The sequence below is a fragment of the Larus michahellis genome, chromosome 9 (assembly GCF_964199755.1).
Source record: "Larus michahellis chromosome 9, bLarMic1.1, whole genome shotgun sequence".
NCBI lineage: Eukaryota > Metazoa > Chordata > Aves > Charadriiformes > Laridae > Larus > Larus michahellis.
In genome coordinates, this window is record NC_133904.1 from 9189420 (window position 1) to 9215313 (window position 25894).

General features: G+C 45.8%; 2 protein-coding genes across 7 annotated transcripts in view; one reads left to right on the forward strand and one right to left on the reverse strand.

Annotated features, from left to right (window-relative positions):
• On the forward strand, positions 1-25367 carry FANCI (FA complementation group I). 4 transcript variants are annotated; one of them, XM_074600269.1, is made up of 37 exons: positions 1-160; positions 338-410; positions 971-1101; positions 1493-1649; positions 1730-1787; positions 2248-2289; positions 2780-2903; positions 3905-3990; positions 4169-4301; positions 4533-4625; positions 5123-5259; positions 6067-6247; positions 6837-6924; positions 7855-7985; positions 8628-8698; positions 9636-9750; positions 10135-10257; positions 11357-11425; positions 12669-12770; positions 13575-13757; positions 13852-13973; positions 14370-14534; positions 15085-15264; positions 16588-16751; positions 17147-17223; positions 17692-17808; positions 18564-18615; positions 19217-19344; positions 19463-19531; positions 19660-19747; positions 20054-20238; positions 20867-20923; positions 21012-21071; positions 21819-21905; positions 22866-22961; positions 23521-23646; positions 24455-25367. In XM_074600269.1, the coding sequence occupies exons 1-37, from the start codon at positions 77-79 to the stop codon at positions 24518-24520; spliced, it is 4020 nt and encodes a 1339-aa protein (XP_074456370.1). In that variant the 5' UTR covers positions 1-76; the 3' UTR covers positions 24521-25367. The 4 variants fall into 4 exon arrangements, with proteins under 4 accessions (XP_074456370.1, XP_074456371.1, XP_074456372.1 ...); XM_074600270.1 differs by having other exon boundaries at positions 30-160; positions 20057-20238; positions 24455-25362; XM_074600271.1 differs by lacking the exons at positions 2780-2903; positions 3905-3990 and having other exon boundaries at positions 30-160.
• Positions 24136-25894, reverse strand: part of POLG (DNA polymerase gamma, catalytic subunit) — a 12180-nt gene continuing 10421 nt past the window's right edge. For 2 of the 3 annotated variants that reach the window (XM_074600275.1, XM_074600273.1), the window contains one exon: positions 24136-24965. In XM_074600275.1, coding sequence (XP_074456376.1) covers positions 24904-24965 — 62 coding nt within the window. In that variant the 3' untranslated portion in view covers positions 24136-24903. The remainder of the gene's footprint in view (positions 24966-25894) is intronic. The other variant, XM_074600274.1, reaches the window with a different exon arrangement.

Here is a 25894-nt window from a genome sequence, read left to right on the forward strand (position 1 = left end):
CGGGCGGGCACTTCCGGGCGGGAATTTCGGGGCGGCGGAGTGGCGGCCCGGCCGGGTCGGGTGTTATCCCGGCTCCATGGCTCAGCGCATCCTGGCGCTGGCGGCCGAGGAGAGCCCCGAGCGGCTCCGGGAGGCCCTGCAGAGCCTAGGGGAGCGCGAGGTGCGCGGGGGTCCCGCGGGCTGGGCCCTGGGTGCGGGGAAGATCTGGGGCGGGGGGGCGCCGCCGGGCCCTGTCAAGGGGGCCGAGGCGCCGCCGGGCCCTGTCAGGCCCTGTCAGGCGGGCGGAGGTGGCTTCTCCTCAGGTGAAGTGCAGCTCACAGCGTCTCCTTCTTTGCAGCTGGGCGATATGGTGACAAGGCAGGCCCTGAAGGGAAGTGAGACGGCGGCTTTGCTGAGGGGGATCTTCAAAGGTGGGTGGTCTGTGGGCTGCTCTTTGCGGGGTGGGTGGGGAGGGGGGGTGAGTTACAGGCCAGCTGTGTGAAGTAGGTGGTCAGCAGCACAAGGAACTGTCACTTTTGGTAAAAACCAGCCAGACAGGGTTGTCACAAGGAAACATGACATCTGAAAATAGATATGGGGAAATGGGAAACTAGACTAATGTGTTTTTAATGAACCTGCTGTCAGTGAGCTTTACTTTTGGGAGCCTTTAGGTACCTCGGAGTAGAACTGAGCTGGCCAGTTAATTGCCAAGCTGATTCTTCTCAACATTTTGACACTTCCGGCAGCAGTGAAGCACAGGGTGTGATAACAGGGTTGAGTGCTTCAGCTGTTTTTCTCAAGAGATTCTCATTTCCTGGGCTCTGGTTTTGGGTTTTTTTTATCTGTTTTGTCAGATAGGTAAATTAGGGAGCTTCAGTCAGGTGACAGTTTAGCCAAACTACAACACCCTGCCAACTTCCTGTTGTTTAGCAACATGTTACTTGTGTAACTTCTTTTCCATTCTGTGTTTTCTTTATTTCCTCACTATAAGGCTCCCCCTGTTCCCAGCAAAGTGGTGTTCTCAGGAGGCTTCAGGTTTACAAGCACTGCATCCCGCTAGTGGAGTCAGGGGACCTGCATTTGGGCAAGGCGTCTGAAATCATAGGACTGCTGATGCTGGAGGTAGATGCTCCTTTGGGCTGGCTTTCCTGGAGCCTGATGGGTATCGTTTTGTGTTGATTGAGATACTTCACTAGGCCACTGAGGAAAATGAATTGTGTCCTTTCCATGGATCTGCCCTGGACTAAGCTGATATTGGAATTTGCTGTGTGTGCAAATGTGTTTATCTTTGTATATTTGGACTTAGACTCCAAACCTGTAATTACACCAGCTTGATTTACTGCTCTGTTCTATAAAGGACAGTACAAAATAGAGATCTTAGGGCTGAAATCCCCTTTTAGGGGAACATTTCACTGTAAGAAATGTCTGTGCGTTTTGGTGACAGTTGGACATATATGTGGAATTTTCCTCTGCACTGCCTCAGGCTCTTTCATGTCATTGTATCTCCTCCCAGGCTCGCCAGCTGCCAGGCCATGCGTTGGCTGAGCTTGCCACTCTGTTTGTTGATGTTATTAAAGGCGGCAGCCTGTCTAACGGGAAATCCTTGGAGTTGTTTGCCACTGTTCTCACTGCATTGCCCAATTCGAAGGAGAGCCTGGTTTATGGGAAAGGTAGCCGCTCTCAGTTCCTTCCCCCCAGCCTGTCCTCCCTTCCTTGGGAATCAGTTCCTAAAAGACTCTTGCTTTTTCAGGTGAACTGAATGGGGAAGAGTTTAAGAAACAGCTGATAAATACCCTCTGTTGCAGCAAGTAGGTACATCTCCACCAGCTCTTAGTTACATGGCAAAACAATATGCTTCATGTTGTGCTTTGAAAAAGACATCATGATGAGCTGGATCTCACCATCTGTGTCCTGTTCTACCATCTTTGAATCTGTGTCCTCTGTGACAGTGTCTTCTCTGGCTGGAAAGGCAAGGGAACACCCTGTTCCCAGATCTTGTCATAGTGTTTTATGAACTGGTCTGAGGAAGTTCTTATTTTTATTCCTTTCTTGGTATTTGTTATTGTGGGGGCTGGGACAGTTCAGAACCATTATAAGTTTGAGGGGTCAGGGTGGTGGTGATGGATTCTGGTGGAAATCTGTCTTCTAATCTTAATATCAGAACATTAACAGGGAATTGGTGACAATGAATAATTGCGTATAAGGAGAGAAGTGATAAGAGATAATTCTGCGTGCTCTCAATTTTCTGACGTATTTTTGTTTTACCAGGTGGGACCCTCAGAGTGTAATACATCTTACCAACATGTTCAGGTAATTCTTTTTCCCTTCAACATCAACGCTTTCTTGTGCTGTGGTCATGTCCGTGTCCTATTTCACATGTAGTTTGGGGCAAGTATGAATAGGAGGTCTGACCATACCAGGCAGAGCCCCATGGATGGTTGAGTTGATGAACGTCCACATTGGATCCATTTGGATACAAAATACAGCTGGGCAGGTGTGTCCCAAAGACTCGGCATGGCATCATGGTTTTTGTTCCATGTGTGAGTGAGCCTTGGCAAATTAATGATACATTAATGAGCAAGCATAATGTGGAGGAGATCTAAACACCGAAGGCTGAAGAGTATACTGGGACAGTGGAAAGGTATTGAGGGATCTGGGGCAACTGCTTCTGGTGAGGACTTTGGGAGCACTCGCTGCTTGTGTGTACATTAAGATCCTTTGGCTAGTTATGGGTTGAATCTGCTGTGGGATTCTGAAGGAAATTAGTGAAAATGATTAGGCTGCATCTTTGATTCAACAGGGATATTCCACTGTCGGGAGAGGAGCTGCAGTTTGTGGTGGAAAAGGTCCTTAGGATGTTCTCCAAATTAGATCTGCAGGAAATTCCCCCTCTGGTCTATCAGCTGCTGCTGCTTTCTGCAAAGGTAAAAGCTCACAGGAGCTGGCCTCCCCCTATGTATATACCATGAGGAAAAAAAGATGCACAGACTGAGCTATAGGCTGGATTTTGGTGAGGATTCTGATTGTTCCCAAACTGCTGTGGGAAGCAGGACACAGCAGGACATCAGTAGGGTTTTTTTTTCTCTAAATTCCTGTACGATGAAGAAGCTGGCTGCTCAGAGAAAGATACAATCTTGATCTTCCTTGTGGGGAAAGAAGAAAACCTTTGGGAAATAAGGGATGAGCACAGATCTAGCAGACAGAAGAGAGGATTGGGTTTTAAAGTCTTCTTAAGTGTGGTTTTGCTGACTCTCTGTGGTCTGCAAACTATAATAATAGCTCATACAGTATGACTTGTCTTGGTTTGTAGTCTGGGTTGTAGTCTGACTTGTCCTGGAAATGTCTCATCCCTTGTGCTCTTCCTGCAAGCAGAGGCTGCCAATGACGTCTCTGCCCTTTGACATGGTGATTCTGGCTCTTTTGCTTGCTTCATTTGTGACCGAGTCAATGCCAAAATGATCCAGTCAAAGACAAATTAATATGTGTGTTATAGGAGGTCATTTGGGTCCACTGACCAAAATGTACTGTTAGATTTAAGGGTTAGGAGTTTGAAAGCCTTCCCAATTGATTATAACATAAAGGATCCTTTCTAATTAAAAAAAAAAAACAAACCACAACCAGAACATCTGAAAGCTTTAACTTCTCCAACTCTTCGATAAGTGCAGTCAAAAGAAATATGCAAACTAAATCTTAATCTGGAAATGAGCCGCACAGGAGCCTTTCCCCACCTCAGTGATTTATGAAGGGAAATGAAGGATGCCGTTTCATTCTAGTGGGAAATGTCCCTGCCCGTGGCGGGGGGGTTGGAACTGCATGATCTTTAAGGTCCCTTCCAACCCGAACTATTCTGTGATTTGTAATAGAGTGTAGTTCTCTGGGATACTGCAGGCCCTGCAGTGGCTTAATGTAACGTCCTGCCTTGCAGGGCAGTAAGAAGACTGTTCTAGAAGGAATCATCAGTTTTTTCAATCAGTTGGATAAGAGACAAAAGGAAGAACAGAGGGTTCCACAGTAAGTTCTTTCTCTGTCATCCCCTTTCTTTATTACCTGGGTATTTGTAATCACCCTCGTCCTGCCCAGGGCTCCTTAAATTTGAATTGTAAAATCTTGTAAAAGTACATCCTCCTTGATACATGAGAAATGATTTATGACTTTGGATGGCTTTCTTTTTTTCTGATAAAACTTACAGATCAGTGGACCTTGAGGTAGCCACAGTGCCCCTAGACCAACTCCGCCATGTGGAAGGCACCGTTATTCTCCATATTGTTTCTGTTATCAACCTGGATCAGGACCTAAGCGAGGAACTAATCAGACATCTAAAGGTATGACAAAGATAGAGCAGGCACTGTTCTTGAAGATGTCGAAGTAGAGTTTTTAAAACTTTATTTGTTGCCTGTAGAAGGGATTTAATAATTTTTATGATCACAATCACGTTCACTTTAAGAAGCGCCATGGTATGTTTGAAGAGACATGTGCCTGATGGCTTGCCTGAACTCGTGGGATGCTGCAGTTAAAGATAACAAGCTTTCTGACTGTTGCTTGCCATTTTCTAGACTGAGCAACAGAAGGATCCAGCTAGAGCCCTGTGTCCCTTCAGTGTGGCTCTTCTGCTGTCGGTTGCAGTAAAACACAGGCTGCAAGAGCAGGTACGTAGGTGATAAGCTTGCAGAGAACTTCTGTGGGGATGTACACTGCACTCCTTGTAAAGGAAAGGAAGCGAGGTTAGGTCATAGTCCCATCAGAATTAGGCTTAAAATGGTTTCATAATGCTCATGGGGAGGCAGTTAGATCAGTGGTACACTGTAGTTTACTGAACACTATAAAAGACCCCAGAGCAATATCAGAATTTTCCAGAGTTGTGATTCCTGTGAGTTGGTTTTAGCATGAGAAGAAAAGCAATGTCGTCTTTTTCTAATGTTTTGGCTCTGTAGTGGCCACCTGAAGAGCATCTGGCAGCAAGTTACCCTCCTTGAGGCACTTAATGAGGCTGGTGTATTTGTCCTGAGAAAGAAGTGAGTTAAGATTTTTGGCAGGCTGTACTGGAACTTGTGCTCTGGCTGGTGCTCTTACTGGAACATACCCAAGACTATACAGGTCCCGTTTCAAAGATCATTTCCTCACACTCAATGATTTTATGTTCCAGATATTTGATTTCTTGAAAACATCAATCACAAGAAGCTGCAAGGACCTGCAGTTCCTTCAGGCCTCCAAGTTTCTGCAGGATTTGTTTCCTCAACAATATGATGTAACCACTGTAATTCTGGAAGTGGTGAAAAATAGGTGAGTTCTTGCCACCTGCCGCAGAACACTCAATGGGCTTTGGGAGGGGAGAGTTTCAGCCTCGCTAGAATGCTCTGGGGTGCTAAATACTGCTGACCAGGTGCCAGCAGGGAACGGTGTCAAAATCCAAAATTTTTATCCCAGTTTTTTATTGGTAAATTAAAAAAGCAAAAAAAATGCAGCTGTATAAATTTGCCCCCTCTACCCCAAATCTTCGCATCTTGCGGTATGAAGGACTAAATTGATCAGGACCCTGTCTGTTTCTTATTGGTAAAGCAGCTGATGGTATGAGTCATGGTGCTGGCTGTGGTTTGTGTTCTGACCAAGGGATGAGTGATAGGTTCACTATTTTCTTCCCCGACATGGTTAGTCCTTTGAACATCCTGTGGGATAGCTCTGTGATCTGTCACCAGTTGTCCTTTAGTTTGATTGAGGACTTCCTCTTCTGCCTTCCTCTCTGATTTGAAGATCTCGGCATCAGTAGGATATTTGTGCATCCTGACTGTAGCCTACTGTCACATCCAGATCAGACCTGAGTGCACGTCATTCCCCATAGCGAGGAAACCTTTGGGCTGGAACGGAAGTCTTGTTGGAGAATCAGGACTCCGAGATGTGTTGCGCTGAGCACCTCAGCCTAAAGACAGTCATGGGGCTGTGAGGGATGTCATCTCTAGAGTGATTGAACATCTCTCACTGCTGCTTTGGACCCTGGAATGACTGCAGAAGATGTTACTTTAGACTGCTCTAATCTAAACTTTTCCTGTGACTAAGTTGTTTCTTTCCTGGTCTATTTAATGTTTTCCTCAGTGCGTTTGGCTGGGACCATGTTACTCAGGGCCTGGTGGATCTTGGCTTCAGCCTAATGGAATCATATGAACCAAGGAAGCCCTTTGGAGGAAAAGCTGCTGATACCACTTATGGTCTTTCAAAAATGCCAGCCCAGCAGGCTTGCAGACTGGGAGCAAGTATCCTGCTGGAAGCATTTAAGGTAATTGTATGTTTTGGAGAGGGTGTTTTTTAGGGGGAGAGAACTCTGTTCTTATTGTTTCTTGGTAAATGATGTCAAAGCCTTGTCTGCTGTATCCATCATGAGTGTTTTACAAACAATACTAGATTTAGTCTCCTATTTGCCCTTGTCCATCTGGAAGAGGCCATCCTCATAAAGACCTAATCCTAATCTGTTCCAGCTACCATGATACTTATGTAATCCTTATTACATTTTGCAAGAAACTGCAGAGAAGGTAGAGAAATACAGAGGTAGAAAGAAAATCTGCCAGAGGTGGCACTGAAACCAGCATCTTCAGTGAAGTGGTAAATTTGCATCCCACAGACGATTTGACCCATTATATTTGAGGGTACTGTGTATACCTCTCTGATGTGCTGGTTCTGATTGGCCTGGGATGAAATCTGAATCAATCTGTGTGAATTTAGCTGAAAGGGGACTTCTGGCAACCAGTCCCAGCTTACCTGTCAGATCTGGATTTGCTTTGCACTGCATGATGCCTGTGCTGTGAGGTACAGGAATATCTTAAATTTATGTAGGGTTGATTTTTATTTATTGTTCTTTCTCATTTCAGGTTCATGAGCCCATCAGAAGTGATATTCTTGAGCAGGTCCTGAACAGAGTGCTCACAAAAGCAGCATCTCCTGTCAGCCACTTCATAGGTAACAGGAAAGAGAATGTGTCCTGCTCTGTGGACACTCAGAACAAGTTATAGAACCGTAGAATATTTTGGGCTGGAAGGACCTTTAAAGGTCATCTAGTCTGACCCCCCTGCAATGAGCTGGCACACCTTCAACTAGATCATGTTGCTCAGAGCCTCGTCCAACTTGACCTTGAATGCTTCCAGGGATGAACAACCCCAACTCTCTCAGCCTGTCCTCATAGGAGAGGGGCTCCATCCCTCTGATCATTTTTGTGGCCCTCCTCTGGACCTGCTCTAACAGGTCCATGTCTTTTCTATGCTGGGGGCTCCAGAGCTGTACACAGTACTCCAGGTGGGGTCTCACCAGAGCAGAGTAGAGGGGCAGAATCACCTCCCTCGGCCCACTGGCTGCACTTCTTTTGATGCAGCCCAGGATATGGTTGGCTTTGGAAGTTCCTGATGAAGTGACCTGAAGCCAAGAAAATCACTTGTTCCTTCCCCTTTTACTGAGGTGTCAGCTGCATCAGATTACCTTGTATTCATCCCAGGTGAAAAATATGTTTGCAGGCAGTTGCCATGGAACAGCTGACACACAGAAAGTTGCTATCCATCAGTCAGTAACTTGTTACATGTTCCTAGCCTTGCCTTCCTCCTCATCCTTGGGCAGGTGCTTGGGTGTCACGGGGGGCTGCTGTGATGCCTATGCTGCAGCCTCTTCTCTTATACCTCAGTGCCCTCTGGTGGGGTGAGACCCTTCAGCCTGGTTGTCAGCAGTTTACACTTTGTGCCTGCAGCAGAGTTCAGATTTTCGATGCTCATCCTATCATGACCTCTACATGTGATGGAAGGGCTTTGATTATTCTGTAATTGTTAGCTCTATAGACATCTTTTGCTCAGACTTTTCTGACCCCTTGGCAGCAGCTGCTCTTTTTGTCCTTTTATTTTTCAGACTTGCTGTCCAATATTGTTGTGTCTGCTCCTCTTGTGCTTCAGACTTCATCCTCCAAAGTCACAGAGACCTTTGACAATTTGTCCTTTCTGCCCATTGACACTGTGCAGGGGCTCCTACGGGCAGTACAGGTAAAGCTTTGCATTTCTTCATGAATATCCTTGCTAGTTTAGTTCCAGTGACAGCTTTAGGGCACAATTATATGCATGATCTAATAACCCTCCTCGTAAAATAAGCCTTCATACTCTGCTGTAGGTTGTTCAGCGTAGCGTGGAACTGCTCTTCAAGCATGGATCTGCACGTGCCCTCTAGCAAAAAGCATATGGTGTGGTCTGGGGTGGTACTGAAACTGCTCTGTGCTGACCTTTCATCTGGAAGATGCCCAGATGCTGCACAGTGTAGAAAATTAAGTATACAATGTTTAGCTGAACAGCTGTAGCTGTCAGGTTGATTTTTCTCCTTCCAAGCTCCATGTCAGTATTTGCCTTTGCCCGACCCTGATGTTACACTTTTACCTGCTTCATCCAATCTGGGGATAACAGTTATTTTCCCAAACCCTTGCTCCGTGTCCTCACTAACCTGCTAAGGTGTCTCATTGCTACAGCTCTCTGGGTTTAATTTTATGTTGCTTTAAAATGTTTTGATTCTCCTACTGTACTGATGACACTATTGGAAATTCAGGGCCAGATGGGCCTGAGGAAGATGAGCTCATATGCCCCAAGGGCTTGGCATGCCTTAGTGCTTTTCTCTCCAAAGTATGTCTTCCTTTCCAGCCTCTGCTCAAAGTCAGCATGTCGGTGAGGGACTCCCTGATACTTGTTCTCCAAAAAGCTATCTTTTCCAGGTAAGCTAGGAAGGGGATTCTTTGAAAAGATTTCTACAACTCATTTATGCTTTTGGAGCAGAAGTATTTTTTGTTGGTTTTGGCTAGGTGTATTCTTACTATATTCTTCCCATAACCAGGTGGTGACATCTCCTGCCCCTTTAGCCCTAGGACTGCCTTGACAGGCACAACTCTACCCACTGAGATGCAAATCCCAATCCCCAGATTAATAGGTTTCAGAAATTCAGAAAGCTGTTGGGAACTCCAAATAGGCAGGCAAAATTAAAATCAGTTCCATCGTGTGTCTACATAGCCGAGTACATCCAGATGCTAAGGAGAGTCTGGAAGGAACCATTGATCAAAATACTGAGCTGCCACCTTCCCTCTCATCCCTTGCAAGGTGGCAGAGAACCAGGCTTGTTGTCTTGGTAATGCTTTGAGCAAACCATCCTTCTGTCTTCATAATGCTGTGACTGTAGACTGTATTTCATTGGGCAGTGGCTGCCAGGTTATGAATACAGAATTCATAATTTAGGATTATTATTCAAGGCAAGGGACTCGATTTTGAGAAAGACCCAGGATTTTGATGAGCAAAGCAAAACACCAGCTTTTTGTGAGGCATTTTCCAACTCTGAGAAGACCTCTGAGACTATCCTATTCCAGTTTTCAGGGGACATTTAATGCTTGGGTCTTGGCCTGGGGCTCTTCCTCTGTGAGCGCTGCAAGGACAGAAAGGAAATTGAATGTTGTGAGAGTGTAGAGCAAAGGAGTTCCCACCAAACTGCCAAGCTCTTCACTGCGTGGGACTGTGCTGCCCTCTTATGAAATAAAGTTCCACTGGACCCAGTCACTCTGTATTTGTGGACCGTTTTTCATTGCTGAGTTGATCTTGGTTTTACTTCTGAGCTTCTTGCTTCCATTTTTCCATATGCTTCTCTCTTCTCCCCCTGACTCACAGGCAGCTCGATGCTCGTAAAGCTGCGGTTGCTGGCTTTTTGCTTCTGTTAAGAAATTTTAAGGTTCTGGGCAGCTTGTCCTCTTCCCAGTGCAGCCAGGCCATTGGTGCCACTCAGGTAAGTGCTGTTCTGCAGTCCCTGATGTGGACATACGAGACAGTCTCATGTCTACTGTGCACTGTTTCAAACAACTCAAGAGCGGAGTGTTTCCCCAAAATGGAAATATAACCAGTAAGGATTAGCCCTGGAAGGAAAGCTTTGTGAATTGCAACGTTCAAAGAGAAGCTGACCTAGGGACGTTGCTTCTCAGAGTTATTCTCTCTTACAGCACCAGTATTCTGGGGAGCATTTACACTGCTCCATCATGATGATAAAGAGCCTAGCAGCACACTAAGGACTATTTCAATGATTGTTTAGGGGCTAGGCCCCTTATCACCTTGCTTCTGTGTTGTGATATTTGAGAATTGTAACCAGTATAACGTGACTAATATTCCCTCTCAGGTCCAGGCAGATGTTCATGCCTGCTATAATTCTGCAGCTAATGAGGCCTTCTGCCTTGAAATCCTGGGCAGCCTGAGGCGATGTTTGAGCCAGCAAGCGGATGTTCGACTCATGTTATATGAGGTAAACACGGTTTCTTCAATCTCATTTTAAACAGTTGCTACCTCTTCTGTAGTCTGGTTCTACTGTAGGCCCAGGTAAATAATGATCATGTTATTGTGGAAAACAACCTGTCATCTCAGTTATGTTCTTCATGGTACACACACATACCAAGGACTATTTTTTTTTCCCAATACTTCTGAGTTTGGACCATTATAAGCCCAAAGACACAGTGATGTATCTTCCTCGTCTCATGCATTGCTTAAGGGCAAAAATGTGTCAAAGTCTCTCTTCTTGTGATGTGGCCTAGGAAATGTGAAGCATGTTTGATGCCCAGTGAGGAGGAGTGTTATAACGGGCACTGGATAGATGCAGAGTTGCTGGGAGTTAATGATGGGCTCCAAAGAAAACCCTGACTGGAGAGTATGGGGAAACTTTCTTAGAGACTGCATCAGGGATCTGTCTTTCTCCTCTTCCTTTTGCAAGTTTCTGTAAAGGCTTGTCTGTCCCTTAGATTTCTTGTGATAAATGGCCTAATATAAAGAGCCATTTTTGGGTGTGTATCTTAGCTCCTGAGGTAATTGTGGGGTACCGCCTTGAGGAAAAAATGTTCAGATCAGAGAGATTTTGTTTCCTTCTTGACTTGGTTGGACTGACCTTTGGTGAGCTGCAAGTTTTGGGTGTGTTCATCACTGTTGCTTTAAGACTTGCATTTGCTTCATCCATCCACTGAGTTTCTCTCCGTCTGAAGGATTTTTGCCTCCTACGGTTTCCCCACTGGCTTGTTTTGCCTTTGAAGCAGGAATTCACAGTTTGAAGTTGGATCTAGTGCTAGTGTTAAATAGCAGTGAAAGTCACTCTGGGCTTGATGCCACTCCTGCTAGGGAGATACAGCTTGTGAGAGGGCCCCTGTGAGGAAATTCATACTCTTACTGATTCATACCTTATTTCTGTGGTGCCTTTGCTTTGCCAGGTATGGGATTTTACACTGAGCACATTGTTACTTCCTCATGGTTCCTTGCGGTGCCAAAGTGTCGTTGCTGTCGTATGACACCAACTTGTTATGCATGTGGTTCATTTGCTTTGTTGTGTAAGCCAACTTGTCCTTCCTTCCTGTCTTCAGGGTTTTTATGACGTCCTTCGCAGGAACTCCCAGCTGGCCAGCTCTATAATGGAAACGCTCTTGTCCCAGGTAAAGTACTGCTCTGTGGCGTGCCTGCAGAGGCTCTAAGAATTCTGCACTGCAACCAGTATAGCAAGCAATTCAGGTTAAATATTGGGAAAGTAGTTCTCCCTTACACTGGAAACATGTTTAAGTGCTGCGGCACTTCTCTGAGGAGGTGTTCAAATCCCTGTTATGTTGAGAGAGCAGACTAGGTAAATGTCTGGAGACTCGTTCATATCCTGTCACAAGGTGGACGAGAAAGGATCTCTTGGAGCTCTTTCCAGCCCTTCAGTTCTGAGATGCTGTGAGAAGTGTGAGCCCAGAGAAGTGCTTTGTGCGCTCCCTGTTCCTTAGCAGTGCACAGCAGTTACCCTCCCGTACTTCCCCAAGGATGTGTGCTGACACAGTAATTATTATTGCTGTCCTCCCATCGGGAGAATACCCAAGCCCATGTAGGATCTGGGAGGATTAACTCATCCCCCAACAGTGTTGCTCATGGCAACAAGACAATCACATTTCCTCAATCCATTGGACAGGCTGTGCTTTCTTTGAGACAAGTAATTTTCTTCCCTTTAATCATCCGTAGAGTTCATGCTGACTAATTCCAGCTTTCCCATGACAGTATAGGGTCTGAGAAAGGAACGTGGGTAGCAGAGGGCACTTAATGGGAACTTAGTGTAAATGTATAAAATTTTATAGCATCATTATATATATACATATATAACTTTCCCTATTCGGTTCTGATCCTGTATCAGTACTTGGAACATATTTCCTTCCTGTGTTGTGCCAAACAGCCAGGAACTGGTGCAAGCATGGTCTGTCATGGATTTGGTTTAGTGCTAAGTGTAACCTTCATAACTGTCTGCACCTTGGGCCAGGAAGCTGGATTCCATAACAAGGCCAAGCGTTCAGTACGAGTGACGGGCAGCAGAAGCAGTTATTTTTCCTAGCTGTTTAAAGGTTGGGTAGCACTGCAGGTGAAGTGCAAGTGATGTTGCGTGTTGAGGCAACACAACAGCAAGTGGTCAGATGAACTTGTTCTAGGGCAGTGACGTGTCCTAGCTGAGAGGTACATAAGCAACTCAAGAGGGGATTTTAATTACCAATAGAACAGATGACGTGGCTCACGTACATGTACAATCCCATTATTATAGTGCCAGTTTTCACTCTGTAGAATGGAGTACAAAGATTATAGCATTCTGTTTTCAAACGACTTAAGAGGCTCAGTTACCAAGTAACTGGTTATTTTATTTCTGGTTTTCTGTGACAGATAAAGCAGTATTACTTGCCCCAGCCCGACCTCCTACCTCCACTGAAACTTGAGGGATGTATTATGGCTCAAGGAGATCAAATCTTTCTGCAAGAACCACTGGTAAGAGCTATACTGGCTGGCCATAGCTGCAGGCTCGTCTGTTCCATAGCATTTTAGTTGTGCTGCTACATGAGCTGAATACCTTGTATTTCTTCAGCCTCTTCTAGCCTGGAGCAATCCTTTTAATGACAATAGAGCTGGGCATCTCACCCCTGCCTCAGGCTATCTATTAGACCTCCGGTAGCGAAGTAGTTTGGGGAACCTGTGTGAAAAATGCTCCAGTTACAGCGTAGTTCTGTTATCCTCTGTTGAGCTCACTCTGGGGTTTTTTTTCTCCGATTTAATTCCACATAAAATAGTTGTTCAGTGTTTGTGTAGCAAGGGGAGAAATCTTCCCTTTGGTTTTGCTCCTTTGATATTGTTGGAGATGAGACCTCAACGATTCATTGGATTTCTGAAGGAGCAAACTCAAATTAATCACTTTGCTTTCCCTTAAGGAAGCTTCCAAGCTGCGCTGCAGTAGCATACCCAGGAAGGAGGCAGACACTTCAGCTAGAGTGAGAGCCCTTTTGGAAATTCCCTTTCCATCTCCTTCAGCAGCTGAGGGAGCTGGGTTGAGGGAGCAGTGGGAGTTAAGTCTTTACATCCCATATAGGCGAGCTCAGGCAGACAATGTTGTCTGAAGCTAGAACTGGGTAGCTGTGTGTGGGATTACAGATCCCCTCATTCTGGGAAGGACGCATGTTCTTGAGACTCACGTGAACCTCGAAGGCAGCTACGACTCTTTGCATCTGGCCTGTGTCCACTTCTACCGGTGACCTCCAGCAAGAAGGCTGAGTGTGACTGTGTGGCTGCTTTCTTCAGGCCCATCTGCTCTGCTGCATCCAACACTGTCTCGCCTGGTATAAGAGCACTGTGCATCTATGCCAAGGAGCTGAAGATGACGAGGAGGAGGAGGAGGATGTGGGATTTGAGCAAAGCTTTGAAGAGATGCTAGAATCTGTCACACGACGAATGATCAAGAGCGAGTTGGAAGACTTTGAACTGGTAAACCAGATTTTCAGTTTGACTCAGTGGAAGAAGGCACTGAGTTCTCACCAGGTTTTGAAGAGATTTTTCACTTGTTTCCTCTACCTCTTAGGATAAATCAGCAGATTTCTCTCTGTCTTCTGGTGTTGGTGTAAAGAATAACATCTATGCCATTCAGGTGATGGGAATTTGTGAGGTCCTGATTGAGTACAATTTCAACATAGGGAATTTCAGGTAAAACATCAAATCTTACCCTCCAGCGCTAGCTGTGTTATACTGTGCCTAGCTCTTCAGAGTACAGCCTCACTGCAAGCACAGGATAATAGTGCCAACATAGCATCAGAATGGTGTTTTCCGAGTGTGAGTGCCTTGTGGCACAGACATTCACAGAACCTTGGGGAGTGTCTTCCTTTTGAACGTTGTGTGTTGTGTGAGATGGGATGTGACGTCTTGTAGAAGAGCAGGTCAAGGAGGAATGGATGAGGTATGCACTGTTAGGGAGGCAGAGATATGTCCTATGTCATGGTTTTACAATTTAGAAAGTTTCATTTGGCAACTGAAGTTTCCAATTATATTCCAAACTATAAGACTGGATTTTCTCCATTAATGCTTTCTACTACTTTATTGCAGTAAGAACAAGTTTGAGGATGTCCTAGGCTTGTTTACATGTTACAACAAACTCTCTGAAATCCTGAAGGAGAAAGCTGGAAAGAACAAATCTACCTTGGGGAACAAAACTACACGGAGCTTCCTCTCCATGGGTTTTGTATCTACTCTGCTCACAGCTCTGTTCAGGTGAGAAGCTGTCACACCTGGAGTAGTTTTAAGGCCTGTTCACAAGCTGGTTTTGTGGTGTCTGCATGCTGGCTGTCTTGCGCACTGCACACACAGTACAGGCATTTTCATTTCTGTACAAAGCATGCATGGTAATAGCACTTCTTGTCTGGAGGGAATCATAGTCCAGGCAGGAACCATAGCTGTGCAACTCCTGGTACTGACAAACCAGCTTTCGCAGACCTTGCTTATGACTTGTAAGACCTCGGAGGGTCTCTGCTCCTCCAGTCCTGGGCTGTCTCAGACAACAAACTCCAGTGTTTAAGCTCCAGTTCTGTATGGAACAGAGCCAGACATCAATTCAAACCGTGCCTGTTAGTGTATTTGGAAAGGCTGGTGGAACTCTATCCAAGCGTTCACTACAAGCTACCAAAACAAAGGGTCTTTTCCATCCTGAATTCAGCTAGTGATTTTATTTGTAAATGCATACGTAGAATTTGAATCTTGTGGGCCATCCCTGTGCTTTTTCAGTGCAATCCTCAGTTCTGTGACAGTGCTCTTGATCCTTCAGGGACAATGCCCAAAGCCATGAGGAGAGCCTGGCGGTTCTGCGCTCCAGCACAGAGTTCCTGCGCTATGCTGTCAGTGTAGCTCTGCAGAAGGTGCAGCAGCTGGAGGAGACAGGGCAAACTGATGGGCCAGATGGACAAAATCCTGAGAAAATGTTTCAGAACCTCTGCAAAATCACACGGTGAGTCACTGTGACATGTGGAGACATCAGCCCTAAAAAGCAGCAATGCATTTTGGGAATTTTTGATTCGTAGGTAGGTTTCTGAAAGAATAATGCAGTCTATAACTGTTCCAAACAGTTATTATTACTGGGTTGAGATCATTGCCTTTCTTTGCTCCTGAGAAATCAAGTGGAGGCACTACAGTTTCTGTGCCAGAGTGAGTGATACAACTCTAATAACAGTACTTGGCCTGGAAGAACCAAACGCCATCAAACTCTCATTTTCAGCCTCTTTCTGACTTTTGGCTCATCACTCATTGTCACAGAGGAGGTAGGATGGTTACAGGCTGGATTCTTGAGGCTTCTGGGATGCAAGAAAGTTAAAATTCACTTCTTGATACAGTATAAAACAGATGTAAGAGGGACACAGGCTTTAGAAAACATTTGTTTAGGACTTTTGCGAGATGCTTGAAGACATTCATGCATCTAATCCTTTGGAAATCCAAGAATGTTAAGCATATAAATGTCTTTTGGGATCTAGGTCATATCCGCATGGGGTCTTTTCAGATCCCAGTCAGCAGAGAGCACAAAATGCAAATTACCCCTGCCATGAATAATGCCTGTTTTGTGTCTCGCCCCAAATAATGGAGGCTATTTTTGCTGCAGTCATTAGGACTACATGTGAGCTACATGTTTTGCGTGATTGGACATTGAAATAGAATCAGATCATCTGTGCAGGAGACAGAGCTAATGAGAAGAAAGTAGAGGGAACAAAAAAGGGAAGAAGTGGGCTTAGGGGAGCAGGAAAAAGATGTTTGCCTACAAATAGAAAAGTCTCCTTTGGGCCAAACAATTTTGCTTTCTTTAAAGCTTTTCCCTTTGCTTCGCCTGCCTTTACCATTCTGATTTTATTTATACAGAGCCCTGTAGAGATACCTGACATTTCACCAATTCAAACTGCCAAGAGAAAAGCTCTTTTTGTCACTGACAGATTTGACACCAGTGGTCAGTGTTTTGGTAGTAGAAGGAAAGCCAGGTGGAAAAAATGAGCGTATAAAGATGGACTTGAAATGGGATTGGAAGGTCTCTTGGCACCCGGAAAGAATTAAATTATTTAGCCGTGCAGGAAGAATGCAATAGCTGTTTTGCTGACAGCGAAACAAAATCTTCTTAAAAATGGATCTCTTCTCCCCCCGCTTCCCTATAGGAAAAAGACCTTCCAATTTAGTTATATTAAAAATACGATCCTAAGAGCAGAATCTGTGATTAGCCCTGTTCTCGTTCTTGCACTGCGCAGCCAGCTTTACTGGAGCATGTGATGTTAACTCGTCTCCCGTCCCTTAGGGTTCTGCTTTGGAGGTACACTTCAATTCCCACTGTTGTTGAAGAGTCGGGGAAGAAGAAGGGCAAAAGCATTTCACTTCTGTGCTTGGAAGGTTTGCTGCGGATCTTCAACATGGTGCAGCAGCTGTATGCTGCCAGGATCCCCCAGTTTCTACAAGCCCTGGGTAGGCACACGGTACAGTTCTGCTCTGGTTTCCAGCCTTTGTGTTCCAGTGCGCGCAGTTATGGACCCAGTGCTCTTTATCTGTAAGTAGAGTGAGGGGTCTGGTCCTTGTCTCTCAGTAACAAGGTGAGATTAGCAGCATTGATTTTCATGCCAGAGATATCTTTACCTGCTTTTATAGAGCTCTCAGTCTGTCAGCAGAGGATAGCTGGGGTCTGGTATAGCATTCGTCTATTTGAAGTTTGCCTTTAACACATTTTTGTGCTCACCACAGTTTTGCAGTCTGTATTCCTCCCCTAGCTGTGAGCAGTTGCAGTCTTTCCCACTTTTGGAAATAAATCCTGTATGCTGCTCTTGGCATTTAGCTTTTTTTCTGCACCTCTCTGTCTCTGCCAGATATTACTGATGGTGACGCAGAAGAAACGGATATTAATGTCACGGAGAAAGCTGCCTTCCAGATCCGACAGTTTCAGGTAAGTACCACTGTGTGCTGCAAGTGTTCCAAAGCACTGGTAATTCTGGCAGAAAACGCCGCTAGCTCTCTGTTGCTTGACCACAGGATCGAGTATGTGATAGAAATGGTGACACTGATTCACTGGCAGTTCAGAAAAGCTTCTGATCCCTAAGGAGAGCTTCTTCAGGGTGCTCTGCAGAGCTAGATTGAAGTGCACGTGTATTTACAGAGCAATAGGGTCCTTCAGTGCAGCATAAACTTCCCTGAGTGTTGTAGAAGTCGCACTGAATCATATGCAGGCCTCTATGTAAGCACTCATAACAAAAAACAGCACTCGCTTTTTAGAAGAGTCCTCTTTTCATGTTCTTTGTCACTCTCCTTGTTGCTGATTCCTTTATCTGCTGCAGCTTCTAGTTATTTGCTTCTTAAAATGGCCCAGCGACAACCATGCACGCTCAGGGACTCTCTCTTTCGTTCCCATGATCAGAGGTCCCTGGTGAACCAGTTCAGCAATGCTGAAGATGACTTCAACTCCAAGGAAACGCAGTCACTCATCATAGTTCTCTCCACTTTGTCCAAACTCCTGGATCCAGCCTCTCAGCAGGTACTTCACAACCTTCATGGGGTGGCAGGGATGGGTGGCATAGCTATAGGTGTGGCAAGAAGATTTATCAGATTGGGTTGACATCTGAGGGCTCGGCCACGTGTGCGTGTTCTGCCTTCTCCTGCGGAGCACACCATGTCAAAGTGGCAGTTTTGTTACATTGCCAGCATTCTCCTGTCTCACGCCTGCAAGGGCAATTAAAAACAACTTGTCTTCCCACCCTGCTCCTGAACATTCTGATCCTGCCTTTGGGCACCTGGAGTTTGAATGACTTGTTTGCCTGAGCAGGGACTCCTAACAGAGCCTAGTTGTGGTATGGCTTCCGCATGGGAATAGAGCGAAAAAAGGCCAGCAGACTTGTGACTATTCCAAAGAGGCTGAGTGTCTAATTCCTTCTGTGCAAGGAGGCATTTTCTAAAGTGCCCCAATTTTACAAGCTAGGGACTGCAATAAAAATGTGCCAGAAGTCTGGAGTTATTATTTACCTTAAATTAAATGGAGCTGTTACTCTGTCCAAGGGAATGTATAGCCATTCCCCATGTCCTGGATCTCAGCTTTTCACTTGTTGGTAGGTTAAGTGTCCTTTGTGGAACTTTGCAGAGCATGGCTGGGTGCCTTTCTGCCAGAAGGGGACTCTGCTGGTCTCCCTTTGCTGGTTATTTGGGGGGTTGGGGTTTGGGTTTTTTTTCTGATTATTAGTTTTTGTGCTGTGAATTCTGTTTCAAAGATGTAATATCGTTTCTCCCCTTATGCAGTTCCTTCAGTTCCTGACTTGGACAGTCAAAATTTGCAAAGAAAATGCTCTTGGTAAGTAAGCTTTGGGGAGCATGTTTAGGTGTGATGTGTCAGGTCTGATATCGGACCTTTAGATGCTCTGCTGTTGTCTGTCCTGTTTTTACTTCCTTGTTACAGGTATAGTCAGGTCTCATTCTGTGGCAGATTGCCGTGACACTGTGGTTATTAGCACAAGTATTAGGGAAGAAACTCCATCTCTATAAATATTAGCACTGCTGAAGAAAGAGAAGCCACTTACTTGAGTTTTCTCCCTTGTTATTTAGCACATCTGTTGCTCAAATCTGGATTTATACTCTGGAAAGATATTACTCTCACCAGAGTCTGTATTGCGCTTCCTCAGTGCTTCTGGTCATCATTTTTCAATGGGCTGAGGGCTCCAGTGTGCCATACTTCTCCTTGCAGTATTATATGTGATGCCCAATGTTGTAAACTCTGCTTTTGTATCTGCAGTATTTTGACAGGTTTTTCACCTACTGTGTATTGTTTCTGGGAAGGCGCACTGTTAAATCCATACTGAATCTGAGACTTTCCCTCACTGGATGTCTGATATCCCTAAATAGCTAGGGGAGCTCTGCACCTGGTAATGTGTTGTTTTCTTTTCCTTTCCCCACAGAGGATATCGCTTGCTGCAAGGGTTTGCTGTCTCTGCTCTTCAGTCTCCATGTTCTGTACAAGAGTCCTGTCAGCCTGCTGCGGGAACTCGCACAAGACATCCATGCTTGCCTGGGAGACATAGATCAGGTATGATGCAGAAGCAGCCTAACTCTTCATCACTTAGTGCTGTCAGAGCAGAATTGAGTGCATCTCTGGCACAAATTACGTTTTACTCACCAGAATTTGTTTTCTCTCCTCTGCCCAGGACATTGAAGTGGAGAGTCAGTCCCATTTCGCCATAGTGAATGCCAAGACTGCAGCCCCTACTGTCTGTGTGAGTCAAAATAGTGTGTATGGAACGACCTGTAGTGTCCCCGGCTACTCTGCTACAAGTGGCTTGTAGATTCCTGTTGTGCCAAACTCCTCCAAGAACCTGTTTTGTTATTGGTGTTTCTGTCTTAGTTGCTGGTTCTGGGTCAGGCAGATAAGGTCCTCGAAGAGGTGGATTGGCTTATCAAGAAACTCACTAGTCTGGGATCAGACACATCAGGTAATAAAAGTGATCCATTTCTTACTGTTACACCTTTGTCAAAACCTGATGAAGATAGAGAGCAAAAAGATATTTGGGAGTTTTGAGGTAGCATCATCTGAGGGCAGGTTAAACTCTCCCTTGAGCTGGTTCGACATGAACAATGTAAGATAGAAAGTGCTGTCACAAAATCCCTCCGGCGATTGTTTTCCCTGTGCCAGACCGGTGCTTTGTGCACCAGATGCAAAGGGGGTCTTTTGAACTTCCCACCTGCATAATTGGATTCATTAGACACTCATTTACCAGGTATTCATCTCTTTCTTCTAGAAGACTCTTCTCAGGCATCAAACCAAACCCAGGCTCTGGAGAAAGGTGTAATTCTGCAGCTGGGAACTCTGCTGACAGTTTATCATGAGCTGGTACAGACAGCACTCCCTGCAGGGAGCTGTGTGGACACGCTGCTGAGAAGCCTCAGCAAGACATACGCAATTCTCACCTCCCTCGTCAAACATGTGAGTGCTGCTTTGCTGGCAGTGGGCTGGCTGGGATCTAAAAACTTTTTCCCCATCTGCTGCAGCAAGCTCACAGTGACCCCTGGCAGCAGCTACGCTCAGAACTGGGCTGTTGATCTCTTGCAGGAGTTAAGTCCTTATTCTGTTGGCTTTCATGCCCTCAATTTCGTGACCTTTCTGGAGCAGTGATAGTTGTACCAGTGGAGATAAAGGAAAGCTTCCCTCCAGCTGAATTTGGCTGTGCGTGGCCTGGAGCGTCTCTTTCCAGTGTATCTTGTAGGTTCCTCTGTACGCAGTTGTGTGCCACAGTAGATGACACCAGTGATGTTCGCTCAGTTCTCAGTAATCCTGCTTTTGCTACGCATTCCCATCTAGGGCTTGAAGCATCGGACCTGAGGGAACTGGGACATGAAAACAGGCCAGAGGAGCTAGTTTGAGACAAGGTGGTGAATTCCCTTAGCTCTCTCACAGCTCTGGAATGCAGACATGATATTTGGGATATAGCAAGCCACTGGGGAGGACAGTTCTTGCAAATCCTGCCCTCCCCACTGTGCCGTTGGACAAACTGCCTTGAGCCCTGCCTGGAAACAGCGTATCTAGAAGAAACTCTCTTATGTTTTCCTTGCAGTATATCCAAGCTTGCCGCAGCACCTCAAATACAATTCCAGCAAGGCTAGAAAAGCTGGTGAGTGTGAGCGAATTGCGGGAGGAGGAAATGGCTCATTGCCTTGAGCTGGGAGTAACACCGTCCTCTCTGGTGCTTTGCTTTGCAGGTGAAGCTCTCGGGTTCCCATTTGACCCCACAGTGTTACTCATTCATTACTTATGTACAGGTAAGGCCTAAATTAACTGTGGCAAAATCACAGTTGGTCTTTCTGATGCTGAGTGGTGTATCCGCTACAATACATGGGCACCTTTGGGGGATTATTAATCTTCTTGACACAATTTGAGTTTCTTAAATTTCAAGCTTTACTATGTCTAATAATATTATAAGACATTTCAGCACTATTGGGACCAAGCATGCTGATTTCTGCTTGAGCGGGGAAGGGAGAGTGTTTGGGGAGATGCTTCTTGGCTTTTATTTTCCGGCTTTTATTTTCCCCTCTCTGTTCATGTCTTTTTTTTTTTTTTTTTTTTTTTTTGGATGAGATTAATACTGCCGTTAGCCACAATGGCAAATAAAGGTCAACACCACTGCAGTCATCACAGTGTGAAGTAACGTGGGTGCCAAAGACTGCAGTGCCAAAGATGGGATTTAGCTGTTTGGAGAGGAACTGGGTGCTTGAGTGAGGAATTGCAGAACAGACGTGGCATGTTAGGGAAGGTGTAGTGGTGTGCAGAGCTACCCCTCCTGGGGACTTCGCACACATACATATTTCTGAATGTATAAATTATGAAATTAGTTTTTGTTTCCTTATTTTTTTGAGACTACCCCCCCATTCCATCCTTGTATTACTACCTTTCCGTTATCTAGCTGGTAATGCTGTTAGTTGGCCAGAGTAGACTTCTCTGGCTTTACTTGCCTGGCCTTTCTTCTCTAATTGTCCTCTAATGCCTCATCTCTCGTCATCCTCTTTCAGAACATCCACAGTGAGAGCTTAAGCTTTGCAGAAGAGAAGAAAAAGAAGAAGAAAGAGGATGAAGCTGCTGCAGTCTCCACAGTCATGGTAAGATCGACTCACTCTCTACTAGAACAAGGGAGAGGGCCTGCATTTGAATTTGGGATCGTACCGCAAGGTCCGTGTTACCTGGTGGCTTCACCAGTCACAAACTGACATTTGGGCCTTTAAGTAAAAAACTAGTTATCATTTGGGGCAAGCTATGAAATTACAGAAATGGGCTAATCTGTTGGAACTAATACTGCACTCTGTTTAAGTGTTTCTTAATTTTATCAGTACATTAAAGACAAAGTAGTGTATTCCACTAAAGGAAGGCAGTTGACAATGACTGCTTTGGTTGGGAGCAAGTGAGCAGGCTGGCAGGTTCCTGGTCTTTTATGCCCTTTGTTTGTGCTCCCGGCCAGCATTTCCTCTGTCTCGTCAGCTGTCCCAGACATTCCTCTGATGTTAAGGTTTTAAAAGCCACAAGCATGATCTTCCTGGCTGTTCCCTGAGCATACGGAAATGAACTGAAATGCTGCGTGTCCTTTTACCACTCTGTCACCATGGGGAAGAAACACCAGTGGTGGTAAATAAACAGGGCAAAGATGTGCTGAAACAGGGATGTGCTCATTGCCTGGCAGGCACGCGCTTGCGATGCCTTTGCAGAGCTGGGGCAGGGGAAGATCTGCTCTGATGGCTGTCAGGCATATCAGGGCTGTGGACTGCAGGCCGAGTACAAGACAATACACGGGACAGCCTCACTGCAGAACCATCCTGGGCGTCAATTTCAAACCAGTAACAAACTGGCAAGGTTTGCTGGGGCAGGACTGACATGGAGCAAGACACTTTTCTAAACTGGAGTCACGCTACAGCATCGTTGTCTTTTGGGGGAGTCTAAGCTGCTGATACAAATATCGGTGCCACACTAGCGCCATAGCAGGCGTGCCTGTTAATGATGTCAGCACCAGGGTATCTTCAGGCCGTTCACTTCCAAATCTGACCTTCCGCTCTCCTTTTCCATTTCAGGCGAAGGTGCTTCGGGAGACCAAGCCAATCCCAAATCTGATATTTGCAATAGAGCAATATGAGAAGTTCCTTATCCATCTCTCCAAGAAATCAAAGGTAATGCAAAGCAGAGCCCTTCTGTGACCCGAATTGAGTGGAACAGTGGTATTGTGATGTAGTAGAGGGCTACTGCAGTTCCACCTTTTCAAATCTCCACTGCTGTTCCAATTGGGAGGCGTAAGGACCTTATACGTCTTCCAGCCTTTACGTGAGCTCCTGGCCCAACACTACTGAATTTCTGTCACGCTGGTACCAGCAGGTGGCAGTGGCAGTACTGCCCGTGACCCAACATTCTCTGGGGTTTCTGGTGGAGCAGATACTTACACACCTAATGCCAGCTTTCCTCATCCCACTCCCCCCAGTCTGTTTCATAAGCAGGAGGGAAGTGTACCACGATGAAATACTACACCAGAGTGAGAATAACTGGTAATCATTTGTCTCTTATGAAAACATAAATGCGCCACTGGATTGCATGGACTTTTTGCTTCAATCCTGCATTATTACTGTGATGGGCTCCGTCCCAGTGCTGTGCAAAGGGCTAAGCAGGGTAAGGAACAAAACCAAGATGCTAATGGCATAATGTCCTCTCCCCCTGGTTTCACCTTGGTTGCTGCAGGTGAACTTGATGCAATATATGAAGCTAAGCACCTCCCGGGACTTCCGCATCAACGCATCCATGCTAGACAGCGCCTTGCAGGAGCATAACACAGAGGATGCTGAAAACGAGCCAGACAACGACCAGGTCAGAACTCATTTATCTGCTGTTACTGATGGTTTTTCCCTCTCTTGAGGCCAGCTGTAGTTGTGACCTGTTCAGGTATATGTGAAATCAGGACAGTTTGACTTCCCTGGGTTGGCTCTCACTCTAATACTACACTGATAAACAGTTCATCTGGCTAATGTCCCCTACGCTCTAGCCCTCTCCCTTGAGTGACCTTCATGTCTGTATCTCTGGTCTTAGGGAACTAAGGCTGCTCTTACAGCCTCATTGTTTGCCTCAGCAAGCAGAGGGGTCTACCAGCATCACCTTTGAGGACCTACTGGCTGGCCAGGATCAGACCTTTGCAGCACGATACAAAGTGGCTTTGCATCTAGGTTAACTTTTGTAGCTAAACAGCTGGCGGGGCAAACTCTACAAGGCATCATTCTCCTCACGCCCGTCTCTTCTACTACACAGTGCTGGGGAAGGTAGCACAACCTGTGCTGGATAAAGAGATAAACAATCTACTTTGCTGATTGTCCAGGTTTTTATTGGTGCTTCTGTCTGTATTTTCCTGAGTGTTTCAACAACCAAAACCCAGCACAAACAGTCCCTGTCCTGTGCCATTCATAACCTGTGGTCTGAGTTCCAACACAAACTGGGGCAGGGGGGCCACGGGGAAAGTCTCAGTGGGTGAGAGGAGTCCCATGTTCACATCATTTTGTTAGGGAGGAAAAAGAGCTAAATCCTGTTCTGCACGTCTGGTTTCTTGCTTTAGGTAAACATTCCTTAGACTAATCCCACAAAACCAATCATACTCTGTGCTGCTGCTCTCTTCTTCCCCCTCCAGAGCAGCACCGCAGATCAGACAGATGAGAACCAGGAACCCAAAAAGAAAAGACGGCGAAAAAAATAAAGCTGGGGTTGCTGCTGCTGCCTTTTCCCATGGTGCCTCTTCTGTGGCAGGCTCACCTTGGTCTTGGAGAACTGCGTGTAGGGAGATGATGGTTTGTTGTTTCTCTTGCCAAATACTTCAGACTTCTTCCTTTGTGCTCATGGGTGTTTAAGCAGCAACTCAGGCCACTGTCTCAGGTTTTACAGCTGGCTGCTGTGCTCGGAAGCTCCTCTGCTATTTGAATGTGCTGCTATCAAAATCATCTTCCCCAGGAACATCCCTTCTTACAGCAAAAAGGAAACAGAGTGACCAGGCTCAGTCCCCGCCAAAAGATCTCCTTCTGAAAGGACAGCCAGGCTCTGGCACGCTCTCTGGACAACTGTCATTCTGGCACTCTAGCGTCATCACTTCTTCTCCAGCGAACCTTTGGTTATTTCAATTAGCTGATATATATCCAGTGCTTCTCCTGGAAGACAATGGGACAATCAGTTCCCTTCATTCTGCAGTACGCTCAGAGACTGTGTAACATAACAGGGACAGTCGTGATTTGCTTTAATTCAGAGCATGTAACACAAAAAGCCCTAAATTTATTCAAACTTCTGTTTTGGGTGGTGGTGTGAACACAAGTTGTTCTGCCTCAGAGCTGAAGCGTGCTGCTGCCTGAGCAGCAGAGAGGTGATAGCTCCCTCACGTGAGGCTGGCTGTGCTGTTACCTGTTTGTTGACCCTGACACGATGCACTTGTTTAATTTGCCTTGTTCTTGGTGCGACCAGAAGTGTCCTTTTTTGCCCGCAGAACACAAATCTTGTTTCTAAAAGCACCCTTTGCCTGTAAGATGCCTAATAAAGGTCACCTAAGGGTGGAGTGTCTGATGTGTTCAGTGACTGAGAGAACAAATCTGAGGGCGGGTTTTTCTTATCTGAGAAAACGCTGCCGCACAGCGAGGAGGAGCTGTTTAATGCAGCTCCCAGCCAAGAGTTAAAAATGTTTGTTGGCAACAGTTACAGGATTATATGGAGTGCAGATAGGGACGAGTGCAGACCTTGGGATTGTTGGGGAAGAAGACAGCAATGCCAAGGTCTCTGAACAGAGATGCACTGAACTAAGGGGGAGTGGGGAAGGAGAGAAAGCACCGAAGACTAGAAGGGCAAAACATACGAGGTTGTTTCTTCTCATTTCAGAGAAGGTGCAATTCCATCTTGGGCTGTGTTAAAAGTGCACAGGAGGGCTCCTCTCTGAGGGCATGCAGTAACAGAGCCGAACCTGACTCATTGCTATCAGAAATATTTTGAAGCAGCAGCACAAATTACTTGTGAATTGCGAAAGGAAAGAGGAGCAGAGAGGGGCTGGCCCCAGGGCCATGGTTGGCCTGCAGAGCAGCTGATGGGTGGGGAA